This window comes from Hipposideros armiger, unplaced genomic scaffold (assembly GCF_001890085.2).
Source record: "Hipposideros armiger isolate ML-2016 unplaced genomic scaffold, ASM189008v1 scaffold_495, whole genome shotgun sequence".
In the NCBI taxonomy this organism is placed as follows: domain Eukaryota; kingdom Metazoa; phylum Chordata; class Mammalia; order Chiroptera; family Hipposideridae; genus Hipposideros; species Hipposideros armiger.
In genome coordinates this window covers 606599-633451 of record NW_017731845.1, presented here as the reverse complement: position 1 = coordinate 633451, position 26853 = coordinate 606599, and the positions used below count along the sequence as shown (strand labels likewise).

The 26853-nt window shown below is 37.6% G+C and overlaps 1 protein-coding gene across 6 annotated transcripts in view; it reads left to right on the top strand.

The window, feature by feature from the left end:
• Window positions 1–26853, top strand: part of SATB1 (SATB homeobox 1) — an 80019-nt gene that overhangs the window by 36683 nt on the left and 16483 nt on the right. For all 6 annotated transcript variants that reach the window (XM_019667384.1, XM_019667386.1, XM_019667388.1 and 3 more), the window contains 2 exons: window positions 2069–2281; window positions 10492–10647. In XM_019667384.1, the coding sequence (XP_019522929.1) occupies window positions 2069–2281; window positions 10492–10647 (369 nt within the window). The remainder of the gene's footprint in view (window positions 1–2068; window positions 2282–10491; window positions 10648–26853) is intronic.

The window sequence follows — 26853 nt, the reverse complement described above, 5'->3', positions numbered from 1 at the left end:
CATAGTAGGCATTGTACTAAGATGACAAAAATGAGTATCAGATTATACTCAAGGAATTTGTAACATTCTATATGTATACTGTATGTTTCTATCTATCTACTTCTCTATAGTTAATATATATTACTTTGCAAGCACACTTTTTACTATGTAACATTTGGTAGCGAAGAGTGGAGAGCAAGGATTATTATTTTACACCTATTTTCAAACATTTTTTTGAGACCTGTATTTTTTAGTTTCAATGTGACACATCAAAAACACAGTCAATCTAATTAGTTGGCCTTCTGCAAATTAAATGTTGGGTGACTGCCTGTTTGACTGAATTTCAGTTAAATTGAGTGGATATTTTGTCTTGTCTTGTTTAAACACAATTGCACCATTAGTTATCAGTATTAAAAATAAAAGGATACATATACAGTAAAACCTTAGATTGTGAGTAACGTGGTTTGCGAGTGTTCTGCAAGACAAGCAAACATTTCCAATACATTTTAACGTGGTACACGAGCAATGTCTTGCAATACGAGTAGTTTGTTTCCAGAATGATTTATGCTCGCAAACCAAGGTATTACTGTACTTCATTCTTTAGGCACATTTCTCATGGTGAAACTGAAAGTTTGGGTCTGTTTTCTAGACTTCAGTTGCATACACCAAGTGAGACATTAAAATTTACTCTTAGGCCCCCTGAGCCTATTGGAAGCTCTGTTTTAATAGTCAATAAATCATTTTTAAAATGGGTAGTGTGTTTATACTGTCTGCACCCAACTGTTACATTTGGGCAATATGGTACATTATACCTTGAGGAATTGGGGACAAATCTAGGTTTGCACTTTTAGGAAACCATGAAAAAACCCAATTGTCATAACCTTGGGGCTTGATTATTTTGACATGACACTTCACCTTCCCTTTCTCAAATATACCCTTTCACCCTTTCTGCAGGGTTATTGGAAAGTGAAAATTGCAAACTGTATAGTAATCTTGACAACATTTTATTCTTAGCTATATTGTGATAAACAGATATTCTCGCAAATGTAGAAAGCAAACGAGCCTTGGTATTCCCGGCATTATTTCATGTATAAGATTGAAGAGGTAAGGGCTGCCAGCGCCTATCAAAGGGACAGAAAAAATTTCTAATCCTTCTATTTCATATAACCCCTTAAACAAAATTGGGGAAAACCACCCATTTTTTTAAAGCATTCTTCCAAAAATTAAAAAAAAAAAAGTGCCATATTATTTGGGGAGAAAGATACCTTAAAGGAGTTTACTAATGGTTTGTAAATTTTTTCTGTCACTAATAAATATTTTTATGCCTCAAGAAATTTGATAATTACAGAATTTGATAATATTCTTTTCCTTGGCATGCTTTGATGGATTTGTGTAATGTGGGAAAGGGGTTATGTATTTCAAATTTAATCTATGGTTTCTGAAGTTCAAAATTTCAACCTGTTACCTGGAGGAGTCAGTGAATAGTTTCTTTAAATGATAAATAGAAAGAATCAGTTGTCATTGATTTTAATAACTTGAAAAATCACAGAATAACTTAAAATATTGTCGGTGAAAACAGCAAAAGTCTAAGATGATGCGTTCCTTAAATTCGTTTTTCTAATATGTTGCAGTTCATTTTCTAGTAGTATTTTCTTTGAAAGTTCTGTTTTCTAGAATTGGCTTTGTATCTTTACATATTGGGCTGTTGGCATTCCACTGCCTTTGTCTAGGCAGCTTGAGAACTATACAGTTCAATACTGTTGTATTATGAGCATTTCATTTATCCTTAACTTCCCTCCATCGTCTCTCTGTGAAAGATTTCATGGCATGTTAAGCTACTCAAAGGAAGGAGACCAATTAGGCAGTTTCAGTTTATGTTATATGTAAAGCAGATGCTTAATAAAATTAAGAATACAATTGAGGCTCTCTTCTCTACCACTTCAATTGTAACTAATATATTCGTATGTAGAATTAATGCTTCTGACTGTTCATTTTCTAAACAGAGTGGAGAAGAAAAGGGAAGGATCACTGCTGGCTGGGCTGAGAACAGGAGCAAGCTCACTCATCCAGTGCCTTTCATTCCCTGCAGGGCTTGCTTTCAGAAATTCTCCGAAAGGAAGAGGACCCCAAGACTGCCTCCCAGTCTTTGCTGGTAAACCTTCGGGCTATGCAGAATTTCTTGCAGTTACCGGAGGCTGAGAGAGATCGCATTTACCAGGATGAAAGAGAAAGGAGCTTGAATGCTGCCTCGGCTATGGGCCCTGCCCCCCTGATAAGCACACCACCCAGCCGCCCTCCCCAGGTGAAGTCTGCTTTTCCACCTCGCCCTTCTTTTGCTTTTTAGAAAAATATCTAATGAAGAATCTTGACAAGAAATTAGAAACAGAGATGGATAGAGATTTAAAAAAATAAAATGCAGGGAGTTGCTTGAGGAGAATTCGGTCTCCAATCACTAATTATGATATAAAAAAAAATAAGCTACTAATTAGGGGAAAGAAAATGGCTTTGTGTTGCTTCATCTTTGGGGTTCTTTGTGGGTGAAAAGTATTCTTTAAATAGGATATTTGTCTCTCCTGTTAAGTAAAGAAGAATTTTTAATTCAATGGGAAAAAAGTAATAAAGTCAATTTTATCCCTATGAGTTCTAGAACTGCCATTTGGATAGTAAATAAATAAAAATAAATAAATAATTCTAGTTGTATTGATGCTTTCCAATACGAACTGCAGCTGGTACCAATTACACATCATCTCGTTTGTAATCTTTCATAATTAAGTTTAATACAATCCTTGAAGGCAGCTTTAAATGAGGCTGATAAGGAATTCTATCCATATTCCCAGAAATGGGCACATTTTCTGTTTTCCACATTTTTACACTTTTTAGGAAGGACCAGTCACCTTCCCTGTCACTGTGTGTATATGCATCTGTATTGTTGTTATTATTTTTTAATCAAGTGTGAAAGGTAGCCTCATAACTATTATGAGAATTTAAGAAGTTAATTTTCAATACAAACTATTTGGCAAAAGGTTGATAGTTACTGGATTAGACTTATAACCCACAAGCAAATATATTTCTTACACATTTAATTTACGGTATGTGCAACACTTAAAAATAATGTCAGCTAAGACTAAATAAAAATTGAATATGGAATATAAACTTACACTATTTTGTAACATAATGTGATAATGAAATTATATCTTGATATTAATTTCTTTTCATCGATAGTAAAAAATAATACATTTCCAAGTAGAGAAATAATGGGAAAAGCTCACTCAACACTAAAAATGAAATTGCTACAGATAGTTGATAAAAAGAAATTGACATAATATTTAGCCACTGTTGAGGATCTTAACCTGCATATTATAATATTCTGAAATGATTATTTCTTAGGAATGTCACAAAGCCCATTTTCTCTATTTTATTGACTGAAAGTAAATTAGGTCTTGATTTCAATAGGAGCAGACTGAAAGAAGTCATTGTGAATAAAAAAGACATGTTTCTCTAGCAGAGAAGAAAGGCATAGATGTACACATACATATATATCCACCTGCCCCTACACACACACGCACACACACACACACACACACACAATTATTGAATGTGGTCTATAAAGCTTTCTATAAAACATTTCTTAAGAAAAAAGATGAAGAACTCTTTATATAGATATGTAATTTTTGCAAGAGTGACTAAACAAAACATACGGTACTTTGGACTTGGTTTAATACTTAGTTTGGTGTTTAGAGTTAATATTCAAGCCATCACTGCTTAACTTTGCTCCTGTCCTCATCACTGAAAGGCCTCTGGTCAGAGAGTTATCTTACATCTCACTTGATCTGCAAGACTAACAAAAAGATGGCTTAAGACCAGTATGAACTTTAGCATTGAGCAGCTTTTTTTTTTTTCTTTTAATTATCCAAATGTCTGACTTAGCGATTCTGAATTCAGCTTTTGTTTCTAATTTTTCTAGGATTTTAATGTTTTTGTTTTCCGGATGTGATTCTGCTATTCTTATTCATCAAGTTTTTTGTTTTCTTTTAGCTGAAGTTACATTAAGTGATATTTCTTTTCATTTACTATTAAGATCCTTTTGAGTAGCTGTCATATATATGTATATAGGTATATGTCTAAAGACGATAACTGCTGATAAGTTGGGATAGAAAATATAATTTATTTTGGCTTGAATTATTGATTAACTGATTGAGCCATCATCCTTAGCTGTGTTTGTTCTCAAGAAGTCCTGAACTAGGATATTCAGCCAATGGTGGACTTAGGAACTTACGTAGCTACTGTAGATTCTTAGTGAATCTCTTTCAAGAAAAAATTGTTTCAATTAATGCAATATTATTGGCTAACCAAATTCTGAAGTGATTATATGATATATGTGTATAATTTTATTTCACTGCAGTAATATAAATCTTTATGGTATATTATTTGCCTCACCAAAAATCCCTTTGCATTATTTAATATTATTATAATAGAGCTCACAATCAGTTCGTTGACCTTTTATCTTTTAACAATGATTCAATGAATTAAATTTTAAGAATTTTTTTTTTTTAATTGGGGAATTGGAGGATGGGAACAGCGCTGGTGAATTGGAGGAAGGGGAACAGACAAGTTGCTGTCCTTTTGTTCTTCAGTCTAGTTGTGGAGGACATTGCTTCACTGGCTCAAGTTAGCACCATCATTGCGCTCTTCCCGGGCGAAGCAGATCAGTCGCCGGCTTCTGGACGGCCGCTCACGGCGGCTGCTGGCCACTCACGCTGGCTGCTGGCTATACATGGTAGCCTATGGCAGCCCGCTGCAGCCTACGCTATCTCCGGCGACTCATGGCAGCCCAGCTCCAGGTCGAGCTGTTGTTCAGCATCTTAGCTGTAGAGGGCAGTGTCACTGGCCCTCATATGTAGGATATGAACTGGGGCCCTCTGGCGTCCCAAGCCAGCTCTTAACCAATGCGCCACTCGGCCAGCCCAAGAAAATTGTTAATGTATTAAAAGCATATCAATGTCAAACGAGTCCTTTAGATTTGGAAAAATGTGTTATAGAGCAGTTGAAATCTGTTGCTTAAACTGAAACCCATACACCACATGTAAGGTTTTAATATGCCTATTACAAATGACGAAAATAGAAGGGGGAAAAAAGGATGATTGATAACTACGGTTATAGAAACAGACTGCAAAATTTTGTCCTTTTTCATTTTACATTTTGCCAGAGAGGAGTCTATGTGAAATCACTGTGCATTTCATCCTCCCCACCACCAAATGAAGAGATAAGTCTTGGGCTTGGGTTAGACCTAAACCCTGATTTCTTTCTGGAGAATTGCATGTTGCAGGCAGAAGTCCCTCCTGCCTCACAGAAGACCCCGCTCATCTTTAGGCCTAAGAGACTGGATTCTTTTCCAGCTCCTTCGGTAGAGTTTAGGTCATAGCAAAGATGATTTGGATGTCCCTGGTTCATACCAGACCAAAAGCCTAAACTATTGAAGGACTCCGGTTCTGCATCATCTGCAAGAAGGGACTTCCTGGTTTGAGTCAGGCCTTGGGTTTTATTCTTAGGAATGCCGTCCCTGAAAAAACCCAGACTAGCTTCAGGCATCAATCAGCAAAGCTCTTGGCTGGCCCTGACCAGGTGAGGTGCTCCTATGCAGACCTGTCCCTTGTGTTTCATAGGAGCAGCCATGTTGTAAGCTGCTGCTTACTGGGGCAGTAGGCTCTGGGCCAGAACCATTTACTGACAGCATATTTTTACAACTTTACATGCTCTCATTCAAGAAATAAGAATACCTTGCACTTGATAATAGTTCACAGTTTTCTCAGCACCTTCATGTACATTAATTCATTGGCTCCTCAGACCAACCTTTTTGTAGAGTGAAAAATGAGAAAACCAAGTCTAAGGTTTAGTCAAAGTTTTCTCATCCCTGGTTAAGTCTGTTGCTCCTTCCTCTATACCTCAAGCCAATCTCCTGAAAATACACACAAACAGTTTAGAAAAGGGAAATGAAACTTGGGGGCCTCTTCTGTTTCTCACAGAGGATGGGAAGTTTTATTGTTGGATTAGGAAGAGAAAAGCATATGAGAACATTCTGGTATGTTTGATATACGATCAATGGGACTGTGTAGAAAGTGGCCCCTTCCAAACTGGTTGTATGAAAATACCTGGGAGAACCCGATCCCTCCAAAGCTCCCTGGTTTTAAAAGTTTGTTTTCTGACTGTGCTTACCAGATTTTCCAGATGAGCCTATCAGAGGAATTTTATTAATAATAATTAATGATTGTTTTTCTGGGAATTGTCTCTTCCACAGAACAGGTCAGTTTTAAATTGATGACTCCTGTGTAGGTGTGTGCTTATCCTGGTTTTATTTGTGTTTTAATATGTGTGACGTTTAGAGTTAAATTAGCAATTTCTCTTCTCAAAAGGGCTGTTTGAAAGCCTATAATTATCAAGTTATAACTTTTACATTAGTTAACATTCTTTTTTTCTCTATTATTTTTTAAATCTCCTCATGTCATACTTTAATTTCTTCTAAAGAAAGATGTGATATTTTATAATAATGCTTTAGAAAATACACAAAGTTCATATAAACAGTATATAATTAATGTAATCTGGTAGCTGCACCCTTCTGTCTCTTAATGCCAAATTCTACAATATAATGAAACAGGTCTAGTTATGGGCAGGAACTTAATACGTGATTAAAAGTTTATTTGTTATGAGTTCAGCATTATTTTAAGATCTTAGTTATGTGATTGTAAAATGCTTCCCATTCATAGTCATCTTTTCAAAGCTAGAGCATTTTTAGAAGGCCAGATTTGGAAAATAATATTGTTTCTACAAAAGGAAGAAAATAGTAAAAAGATAGAACTATGATACTCAAGACAGAGTTAATATATAAACATTTGAGAATGTGGACTATGTAGACATCACCAATAAGAGTGCCTTAAAATAACTTTTCTTACATAACACTTGTAAGAAAATGTTTATAGTTTACATACCTTGAAAAATAAATTCAGATTGGATTTGTAAAATTAATGATAAAGCCATTCACTGCTAAACCTTAGAGATTAAAGAGCTAAATTTAGTGAAGGGCCAGCAAAAAGCAGGTCCAACATGTCTTAGAAGACTTTTTCCAAATAAAGAAGTTCCCTATAGCATCATGACCTCAGTATAGCTGCAGTGGTTTCTAAGGTAAGCATTAGCATCAGACAGTTGTAAGTTTAGTTCTTAGCCTTGCCCATGGACAAATTACTTAACCTCTTTGTTTTAAGAGCACTTTCTCAGTTTTTAAACAGGGCAATAATAGTGCCTACTCAGGGTTACTGTGCAGGTTAGAGTTAATGTGTGTTAACATGATGCCCAGCACATAATAAGCAACTAATAAATGTCCGTGTTTATTATCACAATTCTTCTTAACACTGCATCAAACTTTGCACGCACACACGTGTGTGCTATGTGCTTGCAGGTAAATGCTCCTGCCTCAGGGAATAGCGTAATCACCAATCAGGATCCTGGTAGAGTTCATTTAGCACAGTATGCATGTGTAGTATGTTCCTTTTGTTATATGATGGGTACCGCCATACATGGAGAAACAAAATCGACTCTGCTTGGAAAATGTGTGCTCTATTTCACAATTTTAGTGAAGTAAAATGCAGGCCCCAGTGCTGCACCCTGTCCCCATGTGGGAAGGTTAATAGTAGAAGCTCCAATTCTTAACTACTTCCTCGGCGCCAGTGTAATGATGGAGTAGCACACCCTACCTTGATAAAAGCTGTTCAGAAAGCAACTGCATTTATTTTACCTCCTGTGCTATTTGCGGAGAAGAGCTGAAGAGTAGTTTGTTTTGCCTGGAATGAACTACTTTATGAATTTTAATGTGTGATATAATATTAAAAGCTAAACCAGGATTAAAGAAGATTTTTTTTGTACTAAGCTAAAATAGTACTTAGTAGAGTGAGGTATAAAAGATTTTTGTTTCCAATTTTACCTGGGGAAAAATTCAGCTTTCATATTTTTGAAAAGCTGTCCAAGTCAGTTCCCCTTAAGCAATAGCTTGTGTTTAGGAAAAAATGCGATTCCAGAATTCTAATAGCTTATCTATGATAAGATGCATATCTGAGCCAACAAGATGAAAAAAGAGAGCTTTTCTAAACCTTTTTTAAATGAGTAATACAGTTTCTTACTTTATGTTTTTAAAAGTTGTTGGTCTCACTTTTAAAAAATTTTTTAAATGTTTCATGTGTAGGACTTTTCCACTTTTGTTTTGATTGTGTTGGCTACTAGGAAACAATTATTTGATTTTGTTTTCATAATTTAAAATTCTTGCTTTTTGGTTCAAGTTGTAGTTGCTTGAAAAAAAATATTGAACCAAAGACATTGTTAGAAACAAAAATCAAGGGTTGTGACAAATGGTTATAGCCCACCTGGAAGATAAATTCTTAAACATCATTTCAACAAAAGAATGCAAATGATTTCAGAAACATGAAACGCCATGTTTCCAAAGCCTGTTCTCTTAACTATTGCTAAGCAGATTGCTACCAAGGAATTGTTTCTTCCAATAGTTGGACTTCATGCCCCCATTTCCATAACATTCAATTTTCAAAGCGATTGAAATGGCTTTTCTTTTCTCTTTCATTTAAGCAGTGAGAAAAATAGGTATTAAAAGGGACCCCGTGGGGTGATCAAATCTATCCTTCTGCCTCAAAGCAAGACCACCCCAGAGCAAAGTTGCGAATCTCACCAAAGCAACTTTCTGGGCAATTTATGGTAATGCGTTAACTCTTCTGGCTCCTAAAGTGGTGTTTAGCAGATTATTGCTTCAAAGCCCTGTGTAGGTTCTTAGTGGCCTCAAGTCCTTCATATACGTCTGTGAGCGCCCTTGCTTACTGGAGTCACAGAACTAGAAGGGGAACTCTGGAAACCTAGCCTACACACTTGTCACTCATGTCTCCAGTTTATAGTTTATAAGAGGCAAGTGGGGCCCAGCCAGTGGGTCACTTGTCCTGTCTCACCGTTGGTGTTCTCACTTCTGGCCTGTGGTCCAGCTGTTTCCAGCATTTTCCTTTCAATGCTTAGGTAGTGTCAAATGGGAAGTGTCTGGCTGCCGCTTCAAGACAAGCCAGAGGTGAATTATTTTGCTAACTGGCTAGAAGTTTGAAGCAATTGGAGGCACCTTTTTAAGGGTCTCATATTTACTCTGTAAGTGCAAGAATTGAATAGCCTAGGGAAACCTCTGTCCCACTTTTGATGCCAAATATTTTGGGACAGGGTGAGATAAACATGGAAGACTTGCACTGTGATTAGGAGGGTATGTCATTTAGTGCCCCAAATCATTAATTTATGCTAAAATGCGTTTCATTTTCTAGTATATGAGAGAAATGGTCCATGATGGTAAGGTTCTAGAAAACAAAAAACCTGGGTTCTTAAATGCCCCTAAGAAATTAGGTCTTTAATGAATCAGTTTGCTGGGAAAAACATGGTCCTGTATCTGTGGTAACTTTTCTTTCACATTTTCATCAATTCCTCAGTAGAAGCTGCATAATTCATATGTAAATTTACCACACTGGTTAATATAACTGCATAATAAAAATTAAATTTGGAGTTTTAAAGATTAATAATAGTATTAATAAATTTTGAGGATGTGATTTAATTTTCCCCCTAACATTTTGTACGTTTTTTTGCTGATAGCTGCTTATCATTATTACCAAAGACATTGATACTAATTTTTCACTCAAGATTATACGTTTTGAATATATTTTTAAAGTCACTGCTTATATATTTTACGTAACTTGCAGCAGTGTTCTGTTAAATATTGTGAAACATTTTCTTATAGTCTGGTTCCACAAGTCAAAAAGAAATAGTTATATACAGGGTGCCAGGAAAGATGAAATAATTATACAGAACAGCTTGGACATGCACGTGTAAAACGCAACCAGCCTTTAGGATAATTAAGCAAGGCACTCTACCTGTTTCATGGATGGATAGGAGATTTAAATATGCAGCTCTGCAAATGGCTTTGTTATGGAAGATTTTAAAAATGAAACATAAGAGGGAAAAGCATTAAAAAAAAGTCTAAAATTACAAAGGCCATAGTATGTAATAACTATTAGTGATGCAATTGTCTATTAGGCACCAGGCACCCAGTGAAGATACAGCACTGTGCATTTTGATTTTAATTGTAAATTTTCTTTGTTAGATTTGCAATGGAAGGTAATTGGGAAACAATTAGTTTAGGGTTTTCAAGTCTTTGAAACTATTCTGTTTTCCAGAAAACTTACTTTATGGCATTATAATTCCTGGTTGTCAGCTGGCAGTTGCTGTCATATTACAGACACAATCACCTGTGACAATGTGACTTCCTTAACTTAAGCAATCTGATCTCGGGGTAATAACTAATGTTGAATGACTGCACTGTTGATCACCTTGATCATAAAGGAGCAGCAATGTCCAGTTTGGATGCTGAGCCCGAGAAGCTTTAAAACATTTTGACCAATGAAAAATGATAGTCGTGTTCAAAATGTTTCGTAGGTGAAAACAGCTACCATTGCCACTGAGAGGAATGGGAAACCAGAGAACAATACCATGAACATTAATGCTTCCATTTATGATGAGATTCAGCAGGAAATGAAGCGCGCTAAAGTGTCCCAAGCACTATTTGCAAAGGTTGCAGCAACCAAAAGCCAGGTAAGAGCCTCCATTAGGCGTTGAGAATGTTTATCTGCGATGCCTGTGAAAATGTCATTCAGAGGGGTGTCCGTCTCCCTATGAACTTGCATCCCTGAGAGGTCAGAGCCTTCAGGATTGTTTAAAGAGCTCTAGGTTGAAACAAAACGTTCAGATGCAGGCAGTAGACCCTTGGTTTTGTTTCCTTCAACAGCCAGTCCTCCATACCAACAATTTCTTAGTAAGTCCCTGAGTCAATGTATAGTTATTTTCAGAAGAAGACTATTGTAACGTATAGGATGTTTCTCAATCTGGTCTATTGTCGTAGAACAAATAACTGGAACTACTATTGTTTCGTCATTACTTAGATGACCTTGACTTCCATCCTAAAATACTACAAACATTATAGTTTCTTCTGTTCCAACTCTGGCATCTATAGCTAGTAGGCGCATTTATTAAAACAAACGGATATACACACATACATATATCTTTGCGTATTAATGAGTTTAGTTTTTCTATAGCTATAAGATGACACACAAATTGAATGACCGTTAGAAAAATTGTCCATATCTGATAAATTATAAATGAAAAGAATTGGAAAAGTTACAAATCCCTACAAAGAAAAATAAAAACGTAAAGGGTAGATAATGCAGTTATTTATCAGTATAATTGTCATATCTGATAATTTATGTTTATCAAAAGCAGAGTTATCCATATGAACAAGCTGACAATTATCTGTAAACCTTGTTCAAAGCCATCACTACTTCTTAAATGACTGGAGGAATAATAGACTCTCTTCCCCTTTGCAAAAAGATTTGATAACACTATCAAGGTGAGAGTTTAGACACATCAAGGGCTTGGGTGAGATTTTCACGACTTGAAATTTTAAACACATAATATTTTTATTATCATTAATGAACCCTCCTTTACAAAGGACTGCTGTCAACTTCTGATAAAAATATACAATGCTGAGAGTATTTACAATATAATACTTTTTTTAAACTTTCCCTAAAATTCACTCTCTCAACATTAATAGTGGTACTTGACAGGAGTTTTGCTTTAGAAAAGGTTGTTCTTGTTTAAGTTATAGACTGGTTGAATACTTAAGGGATATCTTGGAAATGGTATATAAAAATGATTAAACTCAAGCTGTGGACTGTAAAAATTATAGCTTTATAGGCCACATGCCTGCCTACCCTTCAATCACTGTCAAAGTGATAATTTCTACAATAATATGTTTCTTTTATTGTGAGATTCTAAACATCCAGTGCTGTTTAAACATTAAACTGAATTGTTTGTGTTAGTGCTGTACTCAGCGTGTCATACATCAGGCCACCGTAATCTCTCATGGAATGTAAAATTCTGTCATGAATCATGGCTTGTATATCGGAAATTACTGTAATTTTGATTGGAAATTACAGGGCTCTTGAAATGTTTCTAATTATGATAGAATGTTAGAGCCGCTTCAAACCTGTGTGCTTCTTCAGATGTCTTCATTACATGCCAAGACTGTGCGTTAAGGAGAAACGTCCTGTTCTCACCCTACCCCTCACCCACCCGCCCTGCACATTCGTGTTTTGGCTATTTCTTCTAATTACGATGAGGAGCTCATGTTTAAATGTATATTATCTTGCATTTCTGATCCTGCGTCTTTTCTGACCTGTCCAATTAAATTATCAAGAATTACAGACTATGTTTTTGCCAGGCCAAACACTTTCCCCAAATCTCCAAGATAGATAAACAGAGAAAAACTAGACATGTATTATTGTAATAAGGGCCAGCCGTAAACAGACAAAAATAAATATTACAGCTTTTGGATAACTGTCACGTAGTTGCCGGTCATCTGTCTTTTAATCTACTCCCCCTTTTCATTTCTGACTGTAGCGTAGCTCCTTAGCAACCCCCTTGCTATCTTCTTTCTTTCCTTCTTTTAAATGATATCCCAGATCTTCCCCACCTGGGCTGAGTTACTGATTTTGAACCTGTTCAGACTGGTAGCAATGGGTTGATCACGTTATGTGAGCGATATTCTAGGAAGTTTTAAATATCCGTCTCTTCGTACCCCTGTCCGACAAAGCTCCCCACGAGTGTCTTTCAACAATGACAGTTGGCTCCCTTTATGTTTCTGTCATGATGGTGTATTCCAAAAACCCTACTACTGTTAGCTAGTCTCCTCCTTACTGCTTGAGAGAGAATCCAAGGGGCCAGTTGATGGCCATGGGGTCAAGCAAACTGTTCACTTCATTCCCCCAGGTAGTTATTCCTAACCACTGATTTACTGTAATGCCCTAGCAGGGCATTTGTGGAGTTTTCTCTTAGTAGTTCAATTTAGATGTTAGCACTACCCTCCTTATGAAATAGGTAGCAAGATTGATGGTTCCTTAAAAATAAGACAGTCCAAAAACTGTAGGTATCACTAAAAAAGGAAATCTGACAAGGGAAGGTGATCGTTTACTTCTGTTTTCCTGCCATGATTCTTGTAAAAACAACAACAAAAAACCAAAAACCAAAAGCACACAAACCCAAATAAATAAATAATCTTCAGACTGACTTGTATCATGATCAAAATTCCTAACTTCCGAAAGAGTTATTTACGCCTTTAAGATGTGTGCCAGAGCTTGTCAGAATGAGGCAGAGGTCCCTGAAAATGGAGCATGTACAAACATGGAAGGACCAGAGTCACTTCTGTCTCAGCCCGTCCAGCTCCATCTGCATCTGCGTCTTGCCCTGATTCTCCAGGTTGACTTAATATCCATCACCTTTTTCTGTGCTAGACCCCATGGTGCGTTATATATTAATCTACATTTAATTCTCAGAGCAACCCTGTGGGCTCGTGTTGTTTTCCTCATTGTATATCCCCGAGGGTCACTTGCGAGCCAACCCCCAATTCTCTGCCTCTACCCTCCTATTTTAGTATTTCCTCAGGGCTCCAGGAAGCATAAGCACTGAAGTTATCCCCTGCTCCAGGAAAGAGGAATTGGGGACATTGCACTTATTGATATTGGAAACGGTGGTGGCTTTCCTGTCTTCACTCATCAATTCATGGCATACGGGTTCTTAGGGGACTCAGAGGGGGCTGTGGTCCAGGCTGTGTCACTAGGGTGATAATATTGCAAAATTATTTAACCTGTTGGAGCCCAAGATTCTTTTAACATGGGAGGAGATCACAAGCTATAATGTATACAGAAAAACATTTAAATTATACAGTAGTAGACTCAAATGGCTAATGTCATAATGTGCCAAGGAAGAGGCTCAGCCCTGCACAAGAGACTTCTTTTTTGTTTATTATCCTTTCATCTTAAAAGGTAAAGCTTGAGGTCATTACCCTGCATTACAGGCAGCGTAATTATTTTAAAGTTACTATAGTGCCAGAACGTTATGGAACCAGATACATCATAGTTGTTTTATGCAGTGACTAATGCACAAAGTGTTTTCATTAAGAGAAACCAACTCTGTCAATTCCACCATTTCACATGTATTACATTATCTCTTCTCTTTGATGAGGAATAGAAATGAGATTGTTTTTAACTCTAATAGAAATGTGTGAATAAAATACGCAGGTACAAACTGAAGGTAGGCTACCTTTTGTGCTTGGATAGGAAAGCAGGCTAATGCAAACTTTAAAAAGATGATGTGCTTTAAACATAATGTGACTAGCTACAAATGAATACACTTTATATTCTGGGTATTTAAATAAGCAGCAGTTTTTTCAAGTGAATCATATTGGAATTTTATCAAACATTTAGTCTGATAACATTCAAATAATTATGAGAGCAGAATTCGCTAATTTTACTGTTTAAAAAAAATAGTTGATTTGGGTAATAACCATTACAGTATCAAGGTTCAGTTACTGTTCATTGGTTATAGTGTTTTCATATGGGAGATGGAAATGGAATTTTTTCCTTAATGGTGGCAGATGTTGGAATCTAATTTTATTCCCCAGCAAACCCCCTGAGAGCTCTGAGACTTAAGGTGTATGTCCAGCAAGGGGACATTAGCAGCGCTGTAGGCCTTGCCTTGTACATCGAATTGTTACATTGATTTTCATGTTGGCAGAGGTGGAGCTCGCAGATACAGTAATGCAGTAAGAGTGAAGGGCTTTTACAGAGCGGCACTGCATCTCCACTTGTGTTTAGGAAATGATTTCTCTCTCGTGCTTTATTGCACAGGGTATTTCTTTCAGGTAAAGCTACCAGATGACGAAAATTGCATTTGCCTGAACATGCTTTCAGTATCATCTTTTACAATCACTACCCACCAGTCCTGTAGAGTTAGAGGACTCTGTGGCTGCTACAACTTCAGCTGGTTAATAGGTATCGTTTCTAACAGCAGAAAAAAGAGGATTTCTGCCTCTGGGAAGACAGCACAACCAGTGAGAGAAACCAAATCATGTAAAAACATTCACTTTCTTCCATCCCCTTTTCTGGTATTTTTATCACTGAGTTTGGAGACCTCTAGGATGAGAGAGGGAAGGGAGGGGGGAAGAAAAAGAAAACTTGACTGCTCCTTGGGTTCATAGGTGGAAAAAAAAAATCATCTGTTTGACCTTTGGATTTGGACATTCTTAGATGGTGATTGGAATTCTTAAATAGAAGTAAGATATGCCATAAATGGGTTAGTAGTAGGGCTACAAATGTAATTTTCATTGTTGAGAATGGGAATCTGTAGTGATAAAATCCAGGAAAAAATCATGGAACTGTGATTGCATTCTGTATTCTAGCATATGAGTGAAAGCATCTTTCATTTGGTTAGAATTAAATTACACTGCACAGAAACTACACTTTGAAGCTCTATGCTGATTCATTCTTTGGGAATGTTCATGTGACAGACGGCTGCAACGTGATTGCACCTGTGTAGTCTCCGGTTTAAGACACACAGGAGGCCCCTGCTGATTTGAGAATCATGGTTTCTGTTATTCCTGGTGCCACACCCTTTTCTAGCAGTCTGTGGGAACATCTTTACATTGTGTCCTATTCGTAGCACTTTCCCTTGAGCAAATAGAGTTTTTTTTGTTGGTTTTTTTTTTTCCCACCAGGGTCTGAGGAGAGAACAGCCTCTTCACATGTTCTCCATCTGGAGCTTTATTTTCTTTTCTTTATTTATTTTTGACTGGGTTAGAGGAGACCCTGAGGAGATACAGCTTAGGTTTCCCTGGAGGAGGAAGGGACAAGAAGAGTACTTACAGGAGGGAGGGGAGAAAAGCCAGACAGCCCGGGGTACAGCCATCTCAGCCATCTGCTATGTCCCATTTGACACGCATTTTTGGAGGCCCCCCTGTGCTGCATTCTTGAGTAAAAAAGGATGTGGCGTTCCATGGGTCTCCTATGGAAGGTGTTCTGTATTAGCCGATCTCTAAAAATCTCTTCAGTCTAAATATTGGGAATCCATATTGGATTTAGTTGCAGACCTCTCTCTGTATCTCTAGTTGACTGCTAAACAGGAGTATTGGAATTAATGACTTTAAATACATAAATATTGACATGCTCTTAACAGTTTAAAGGTATGTAGGTTATATGATGTTGTAAGAGCTAAATTTATAGATCAGAATATGAGCCCTTTCACATTTCTACATTATAAAAACAATCATATGTTTTAGTAAATCTGGGGTTTGATCAAGGAGGTCCAGAATTATTGGATAGAGCACTTAGTTGCTCATTATATATTTGGCTAAAAAGTCACGTTAAAGGAGTGATATTTTCCCCCCTAGACACTTGATGTTACCTACTTAAACACGTTGGATGGAAGATTTTTGTTTATCTTATTTGCCACTTTCAAATCATTCAGAAGTTTCACTCTTTTCCCCTAAATTAAAAATCAATTAGCTAGAGTCATGTAAATACATTTTCCTCATTGACCCACTTAATAAGTTAACTGTTACGAATATAGTCATCACACATTAAGCCCAATTTCTCCATCTTTAGAAAATGTCATAAGAAAATTTTAGACAAGATCTGCAAAGAATCAGTTTATAAATATTGGGCCAACTCTTTAAAGAGGATCATGATGTGAGAAAGTCCAAGGAAGGTCACCACAGGAGTGGTCCATTTTAAGGAAGGCCAGTGTGTACTTACTAAAGCATGAGTGTACCAGTTATGTATTTGTAGACCTTGCATAACTCCGAGGCCACCTTTTGTCCTAAAATGCTAGTCTAAGTTGAAACGTGTGGGCTTACGAGTGTTCAGTGCAAGTTCCTCTTTTTGGACGCTCCTCTATTCATCAGCTTTGACAGTTGAAGAGTTAGTGCTTTAGGCCAGGATCAGCGATCTACAAAATGGGAGTAGGGAAAAGACTAAACCAGTGGGGTTTAACTCTTAATAGGAATTAATCTTCAAACTGAATGTCATTCAGTGAAATTTAGCATATAACTGTAACACCGATACCATCCTTTTAACAAATTACCAAGTTAAAAGACGAAGAGTTTTCTCAGAAGTCTCAACAGTTGTCTTTTATGTTTTTGGTAGTAAAGGTAGGTTTTATTTTAGCTTTAGCTCCTTTTTTCTTTATATGAGAAATGAAAATAAAGGCCCTGTGAAATGAATGAGCTGTGAAAATGCATTTATGCAAAATGACAATAGAAAAATAGCTCTGAAAGAAACGGCACCATTAAAATTTCACATCAATGAAAGGTGCTAAGAGAGGGATAGAAGAACTTATGTTGGCAATACAAATCTGAAGTAGATTTTTTTCTGCCCTGCCAAAAGAGAATACCTTTAGTATCTTAAAAGTAACCTTTGAAAGCATTCATTTTTTTAAAAGTATACTTAAGCTTTTACACATTCAGTTCTTCTGCATGACAAAATGACACAGCTAAATCATAGACCACCCATTTAAAAAATATACGTAGAGTATATATTTTAGAGATTAGTAGAAATATAGCCATTCTAGAATTTATCATTAAATAACTTGTAAAAATATAAGCTCCAGACCGATTGTGGAGTTGCCGTACGATTGTTAAATTGATGAAGTTGTCTTCTTTCTAAGTCTTAACCTAATTCTGTTGTATGTTAACAGAGAATCTGTTTTCCTTTGATTTCTTGATTCAACAATTGCAGTTGTCTTTGTGTATTTTTTTTTAAAAAACAATTCCCTCTTCAACCAGTATGCTTGAGGACTTGGGCTTAAACACACTGTTTCATAAACTGCCAGCCTCCTCGGCCGCCTCAGTGCCTCTGATTCTGCAAATCAGATCATAGGCAGCATGCTGTCATATAATAAGGTGTCTGATCCTTATTACCAGTTTGTTGATGCACAGACTCCTTCAAATTGACCATTGCAACACATGGTTTCCCCTGAAACTAGCTGTGATAATTAGCGTGGTTCTAATGAGACAGAATGTCACTGATCTTGTGCTGAACTGTCGAGTATCGATGCTACGGATGGGAACTGTCAGAGCCTGCCATCTGTGACAGCGCTTGGCATATTCCAGTGGCAAGGTAGAGCATGCTCAATAGAGTGTTTTCAAACAAATGGCCCTTTTCTTGACGAGGGCTCTGTGTTCTGTTCAACTGGAAGAATGTTTGCCCCAACTTTGTCCTGCGCTAAACCCACTTGGAGATCCAAATGCGAATAAATATTTAAATCTCTGTTCTGTGTTGCATGAGAAAGGAATCTTTTGTTTAGCAGGTGAATTTTAAGTGGCACCCCTCCTTCCCCCTCTTTATTTTTTGGCCTCTCCGAATTGCCCCATATTGTCAGTTGACAGGAAAGCAGTCATTGAAGGTACTTTACCCCAATTTTAAAATTGCCTTGTTTAAAAGAGATTTGCTGGGACGTTGGGATGGTTCGTGGGGATAAAGCAGTCTGATTTCACAGAGAGAAAGGGGACACGGGAGAAAGAGTTTCAAATGTAGGTAGGAAGACACAAGTTGAATAGAAGAATTAAAATGGACAGGACGGTTAGATCTGTTGGCCCCAGAGAGAAGTAGGGGTTTTTTTGCTGAAGTAAAAGTCCAGCGCTGCTTATCATTCCGAAATATGCTTTGTTGCTTTTTATTTCCTCCTCTCTGGCAGACCACACAGGGCTTGTTCTGAAGAACATTTTCACTAATCTGATCAGGCAGCCAAATACGCCGGGAAAACTGCTTTAATGATCCCACTAATTACCTCAAGTCAATATGAACTGTATTATTAGACTGAGGGAAAATATTCCATTAGGTCTCCCCCTTGGGAGTTTCTCCGCTTTGTGATGTCACTGAAGCCTTCACCCTCTCGCTTGTAATTAATTTTATTTACACACGCAGGCACGCACAAGGTCACACCTGCACAACCGGCGCTGGCCAGGGAGCTTGTGGCACTCGGGCTTAATCAGATCTGTCATAATTACCATTCTGCATGTTTCTGACACACGCTGTGAAATATTTCAATTTAACTGCCGCTACCAGCACAACCAGATGTAGTGCGAGTGTGGCTGCATTGGAAATATTATTCCTCAGGATAAACTCTCTCCTCCTCCTTTTTCCTCCCCACCCCCCACCCCCTTACAGCTAATGTGGCACAGAAGCTGATGTATCCTGTAAATCTTGAATGCAGCGCTAGATTGATAACAGGCGATTAGACAGTTTAACCACAAACAGCTTGTTCATTTTTCACAAATGAAAACCACATGTGGTGTAACTAAAATTTCAGGCCCTTTAAAAAAAAAAAAAGGAGTTGGGGTATGGATGTGTGTGTGTGTGTGTGTTGACGATGTACTTAAATAAAAATAAAATGCAATGAAAAGAAGTTAAGTGTCTAGAAAAATGGAGTTTCCAGGTTATTTTATCAAAACCTTCAGCAAACCCCTTTTTTCCACTTCCACCAAAACTTGAATAGGAAAAAGGTTGTATTCTCCACTGGGCTTTACATTTTTTTTCTGTTAGATTTTTTTTTTTTGCTTTACATTTTTTTCTGTTAGATTTTTTTTTGTTTTTAAATAGGAGGGATACTGGCCCTTAGAACTATATGCCTTTTTATTTTTTCAGTGTTAAGCCTTTCATTTGAACATAAATTCTGAAAGAATTTCTACGGTTGATCATATGTAGTTTTTTAAAGGACAGTGTCCCCTTATTTTTTATTTTATTTTATTTTTTTATAAATGGAAAGTTGCTAGCTTAGGCTTTATGGTCATATCTCAGACAATCCAAAAACAATGCGAAAATTTATTTTGTAGAGATGTTTATGGATTGACAGAATCATTTTGAAAGGTAGAATCGAAAACCAGTGAATTCTGTTTCTATAGAAATATTGGTGATAACCTGGCAGAAAGTGCAGGCACAGTGGGTAACCAAATAAGGCCCAAGTTATCACCAGTCTCAGAAGAATCCAGCCATAAAAACATTAAAGTATTGGAGCCATAAGAAGGCACATCAGCTGGTGGGAAACTGAAATTAAGAGAGGAGAAAGAGATAGGAGTAGTGGTGATTTAGAATCGTACCTCTAGAGATGGTTCACAACAGTCCGCTTGAGAGAACATTTAAAACATAGACGTAGACTACTTAAATGTCTTTTAATGCCAAATAAAATACACTCTTTTTCTTTTTGTCTTTGTTTTACTTTTTATCTTTGTCATAACTTCAGTGATGAATCTCACTTAGAAGCTTCCTAGGATCCTGTGGAGATTCCTGTTATCTAACTAGTAAGAGGTACCGTTTCCCATAGAATAGTAATTTCCCTTACTTTATCCATTTTTCCTCTTCCTCAGTTATTGTCTCACCTTTAAAAAAAAAAATCTTCACAACATTTTACTGGAACTTTCTTCCTTCTTACCCTGGCTATTTCTTGTGTGTTTTGCGTTTACTCCATCATATCTTCCAACTTTGAAATCTAGCATTTCTAAACTGTCTATTCATACTTTCTTCCGGCCTGAATATCACTTTAGAGGAAAAAAACCCACAACTATTTGTCTTTTAGTTAGAAACCTTCTTCCATCTCAGCTGCTAAGCAGTTCGCATGGCTAATACCAAATCATTCGGTCAGCTTCTTCACAGTGTTCATCTGCCTTTATAGTCATTTGGTGACATGCGGTCCTTGTGGAAGGTTTGTTTCAATCCCCACACCATCGATCTGTCGTCATTTCCTATTGAGTACAGATGACACCTCAGAATCTGTTAAACACAGAGGTGAAAGCACCCATTACTAATTAGTGAGCTCAACCCACTGCTGCCACAGGCACTTGCATTTTAGGATTCCCAAGAAGAGGTTTGGGTATACGTAGCATAGCTGTAGGGGGATGAGTTTAGGAAATAAGAAAAGTGGGGGCTAAACAAATACAGCTTATGACTTCATTGCTACTGCCCTTGCTTCAATAACGCTGAAGTTTTAGCACAGCTACTTCAAGATATGTCAGCGATAAGCCAGCGTGCAAACGGAATCACATTTCGTAGTCACTGGTAGCGTTTGCCACTTCCAGGAACTTTGACTTGTTCCTTCACACGGGAAACATTTCATTTCCCACCTGAAAAATCCTCCCTAGCTTTCCATGTTTGCGAACTTGAGTTTTTGTGTGAGGATTACGTTGTGCCTAGTGCACCTGTTGACACAAAAGGGAACAGGAAAGAGAGCACACAGAGTGGTTGAGGGATGCTGGGATATGTGTGGAGTTTGAAAATATTCAGTATTTTTTGGTGTGAGGGAAGCGTATGTCTTTCCATTCAATGTAATTAGATTACGGGAATTCCATTATTAAAGGAAAACATAATTTTCGTTATGGACCCTGCTCGGCCCTTGTCTCAGAAAAGAACTGTTTTCATGTATCTGTTAGCAAGTCACATTGAAGATACAGTAGAAATACACTTTACGAGCTTTATTCTGCCCCCACTTCGTTCACCTTCCTCAGCCATTCTCTGCAGTTACTCCTATTCATTGCTCTCCCATCCTCATGAAAATGTACAGGAAGAAGCTGGTTCCTTTTACTATTATGTCCTATTTTCTTGTGGACCCACTGTCTGCATTTTTCATCGTCATGGTTGAATTCATCAGTATCCTATAGAGTGTAGCTCATGTTTTTATTCTGAGCTGAAAGGAATGAGAGGGCATGGTTCCTGATTATCTACATCAGATAGAAATAGTGTTAACTTGCAAACTCACAGATGGCTTATGTAACGACGTGTGCATGGAATTCATCTTTCAGACAAAGCGCTGAGGATGGCAGAGTGTTAGGCTCCATTCTTCTGCTGCCGAGCGGTGTAGCCCCAGGCAAGTTGCTTAACCTCTCAGCCTTTGAACTTCCCCTTCAGGAAGGTAAATTAGGCTGGGTCAGATTATGTCACCTGTCCCTTGCAGTTCCAGGTTCTGTGAGTTTGTTGTTGAAACAGGTGCACAACTGGATGCTGTTCTGATTGAAGGTACTGCCAACGGGTGTGTGAGTCTGGGAATGAGTCACAGAGGAGGTAAGGTTTTGAATAACGGAAAGGCTCAGTCTGGGGGAACAAAGTGCTATTTTGGGGTCTGTGGCCAAAAGGATTGTTCATGAGTGGCATATAGTGAGGAGAAGGGACTTGTTTGGAATCCAGTGTATGAACTCCATGTTTTATAGTGTGAGATGAGCTCAAGATTGATATAATCTCATCTGAGACTTGTATTAGAAAAGGGGAAGATCCTCCTCTTCCTCTTATTATCAGGGACCTAGCAGAGTCGGTACAGTATAGAGGTGAGATGAGCTCAATTTGTGTGGGGAATGGGCTTGGCTTAGTATGGGGTAGGGTAGTGGTTGACAACACAATATGGCTTGAAGTTTGCTGAAGAGTTTCCTCCTTAAACATGTGTTTTTAACTGATGCCTGAAAGTCTAATTTCTCTTCCCATTCCCTTCTCTCTCTGTCTTTGGATTGACATAAGTTCTTCTGGGAAGAATAGCACAGTAAACAGGAAAAAATGTACTTGGTCCATGAGAAATCACAGGTTTGGAAGAGGTTTAGTGAAACAGGGAGTAAACAAGGAAAAAGGGTCAGGGAATGACAGCTGATCTGAGGGAATAGCTTGAAGCCCATATTTGCAAATTCGTAAATTGGTGCCTGTAGCATTTAATAGCTGCTGAGGGGTGGCCATCCCCAAATGTCTCCTTTAAACATTTACCCATTTTACTTATGGTACCAACAGGAGTGCTGCTTGTCATAGGTGCTACTTAGCTGATTCATTGATGGAGTATTTGGTAGTTTATATGAAATGCAGATTAGGTAAAAATAAATTACTTTCAATAAGGTCAAGGAAGTGAAAGCTGGAAATATATACTCAGAAACAGACAAATGCTATTAGGAAACCCAGCTTGGTCCATGCCAAGCTGTTACTGTCGAAATTGCCTTCTTTCTTGCTGGATTGCAATTAATTTTTGCTTGTGTGTTTGGAGATTGGGGGAAGGGTAACAGCCTAATGGGTAATAATTTTATTTTAGTATTTTGATTAAAGAGACTAAATAACTTGAACCCTGGATAACCATAAGAACTAAAGCCTTATCCATCAAGCTTATTTCTAAAAAAAAAGTTATATTTATATTTCTGGATAAATTTAGCATTGAGCTACATATATTGGGTTGTCGGAAAAGTCATGACGCATTTTTGCAACAAAAAACATAGAAAAAATACGTCATGACTTTTCCGACACCCCAATAATATAAAGCTATGAGATGGTTAGATGCTCAGTTATTTTCTACCTATTCCTCCCCAACCCCCACATTTTACCATCTTTCCTACTCACTTTCTTTTCTTTAGTCTCTATTTGACTAGCTTCCTTCTGCCGTGTCCTCACATCTTAAAGGCAAATGCTTTATAACCATTTGCTCTTTGCAAAGTGATGGTAAGGGCAAGTACCCTTGTCATGATTTGATTGCTCTGGTTTCCTAGTATTTGCATAGCTTCCTCCTCCTCCCTCGCCCCCAATAGCATGCTCATGCCACTGTTCCATTCCTTTCCCTGCCTCATCCAGCACCTGCCCTGCTACCTTGCCCCTTCTATTTGGGAATGCGGGTCTTTCTGGGAAAACTTCTGAGTGTTCCTCTCCTGGCAGATAGATACGTCTCAGAGGATACTCCGCCAGTACTCTTTACGTTCATAGTCACTTGGATCGTATGAAGTGAACTGAGGTAGAATATGGATGCTTTGCTCAGAGGCGGGAAACCCATTTTTCTGAGTTTGTAGCAGGACCAGGAAAAAACAGTGATGTATGTATGTACTGGTGTGATTGTCAGTCAAAAAATTTTAAGTTGGATAACTGTTGTTTTATGAATGAAATCTCATCCAGAACTGAAACATATATATCAGATAAAAATCGTCCCCCATTTTGATTGACTTGAGGATTGGGTGCGGGCAGGGCCTTCTCATCAACACTCCATCCTACACATACACAGCCAGGGTACTGCTGAAACACCCCTGATGGAAACCTGGGGCTCCCTAGGACACAGTCTGGGAACAGTTGTACTGGTGATTACCTGTTTTCCTCCAGCTCATTGCAAAGAGGCATGGTCCTTTAGTGGCCAAAAACACAAGCAAACAAAACAACATAAGGAAATCTGTTTTGAATCTATAAATGCCAAAGTTTCCTAGTCTACTAGGATATTATATAAGGTAGTTCTGGAAAAAACTGTTTGAAATACATAAATATATACATTCAGTACATATATGTATGTATATGCACACATACATGTGGGGTGGCACCCTATTCAAGATTTCTTAATCTATGCCCCTCCAAGGGACCCATGATTTTGGATAGAAAAAAAATTTTCATTAACATAATACTGAAGTTTGACATTTTCAATTATCAATATAGGAAACAAATCACACTAGTGTTAGCAATACCTATGAATTTATCACCAGTAAAAGTCACAAATATTTTCATATATTAAGTTATTGCAGTATCTCAAAATATTATTTTTCCTTATCACTATAAAATTACAGTAGTTATTAGATCTGTTGCTAGATCTTATTTAGTGTGTTAATAAAGACGCACATAAATTACTGTATCACAAATTTTTGATAATTGTATTTCATAATTGGTTTCTTCATAATCTTATGTATTTTATTTCAGGCACATAAAAACATTATTCTGAAAAAGCGTCATCCATGGGCCTCACCAGGTTGCTAGAGGGTCCATGACACAGAAAAGATGACATCAGTGATTAGATAAATTTTTATACAGGAAAAATAATTATATTTTTAAAATACTTAGCTGAGGGATTCTCGAATTTCTCTGGGAAACATTTGTTTGTTATTTATGACTTTTCAGTATGCTTATTTTCCAGGTGCCCTTCACTCCCAGAGCATGTCAGCAGGGGCTGTGAGCATCGCAATAACATTTACCACAACAACCCAAACTAAACCTTACGGACAACCTTTTCTTCAACATTCTAATGCCACATTAGTGCAGGATTTTGTGAGAGACTGCCTTTGACCTTAGAGTAGAATTTTTTGCCAGTTGAACGACACCTTTAATATCAACTTACGCCTGAAGTTTAGGCTGTTCTTCCCTTGCTGGACAGTACGTGTTGGGATAAATGACCCCCCATATATCTGTCCCCATATCTCCCGGTATCCTGCACGATAGGTAGCACATAGATGACACTTCGTAATTATTTGTAGAAAGATTTCATCTCAGAATTTTGCCCTCACAAAAGCCACCGCATTCTTAAGGGAGCCCAGGAGAGAGGAGAGGGCCGGGCTCAGGAAGGCAGGGTCTGGTCAGACTCCACTGCTGCCCTCCTGTCCTCCCCCTGGGGCCCTCTGTGAGCTTGCTTCCCCCGCTCTCCCAGTATAAAACAGGATCGGTGGTTGTGAGGAGCAACTGAGATGGCCTGTGCAGAGAGCCCCAGCCTGCCCTTACCTTTCATTGGTAAAATTAGAAACTAGCCATTGTCACTGGGATCCATATGATATTTTCAGAAGTATTTATGCTTTCTTTTTAATGCCTGCCTGTGAATCGCAAGATTTGAGTTCCTCAATTAAGCCAATCTCTGATTAATAGCTTTGCATAATGGATGAAATGTGGGGTTTGGCCACAAAATAGGTGTTACTTTATCAGCAAAATCATAAGCAACTTGGGAGTTCATAATGACCCCGCCCGATTGATTGTTCCTTTTAGGATATGAATTCCATAATGTTTACAATCCCAACTTGCCTTCCTCTAGCTTAAATTTCTTTTTGTTATTTCTCCTAGACTATCAGAGGTAAGATTTAACATTTTAATTCCCAGACCCTAAATATGCATAATGGGGAGTGTAGCTCCTTTTAAGAACTATCTGCAATGTTGAAATGTTTTATATAAATCAATTAAAATGCAGTGGCAGACATCTTCGTTTAAAATAACATGGTAGTAAATTATTTTTATAAGCAAACAAGCCATTTATCAGATAAATCATTACCTAAAAATTAATCATTTTGTAAGTTCATATTTTTACAATTTTTTGCACATGGCATATATAGATATTCAGCAACGTTTTTTCTTTGTGAGCGTCATAATTTTGAACAGAAAAATAAATATTGTAAACTTTTGAAACTGATTTTGGGATGTGGCATGATAAGAAATTTGCTTCATAACACTACAGAATAAGAGCCCATACATATTTGGGGCGAGGGGTTTGGAAAAAGAGAAGTTTCCCATTAAGCTGCTTCTTTAAATAATCAAATGTATTTGCCTTTGATAGATGCCTTTACTCGTGTTTCCCTGCCTCCTGACAGCTAGTGAGCTGAGCTCAGTGTGAATCTCAGTTCTTGAAATGCAACATCGTTATGTATTACAAGTCGCTGGACTTTGCTACCATACATGATGCCTTCAGGAATTTCAGAGGGGTATATACAGTTTCTTGCGACTAACTAAATGGCCCAAATTGTGCCATTTTTATATCTTTCTCTGCCCCCCCCCCAACTTCCTGCCACTTCAGTATGTTGCAATGTTACATTCACTCATTGAAGTATGAGCCTCAGGGTGGCTCCAGGCTCCTTGGGTGAAGGAAAGGGAAGACTGTGCCATTCAAAGGGCTATTTGTGTTGACATTTGTTTATGATATATGTAACTCAGCACAGATGGGGGTGGACCGGAATAAAGAAGCCCATCAGTTTTAGTTCATGGAGGAAATGCCGAGGCCCTGAACCAGAGCAGTCGGAATGGAAATGAACAAATTCAAGAGACATTCTGAAGGGATGAAATGGACAGGAATTCAAGATTGTTCACTTATGGAGGAAACAGACAAGAAGTATCAGATTTTTAATTTAAACCCTTTGCTATTTTTTAATTAAAAAACAGTACATAGCCACTATAGAAAAAA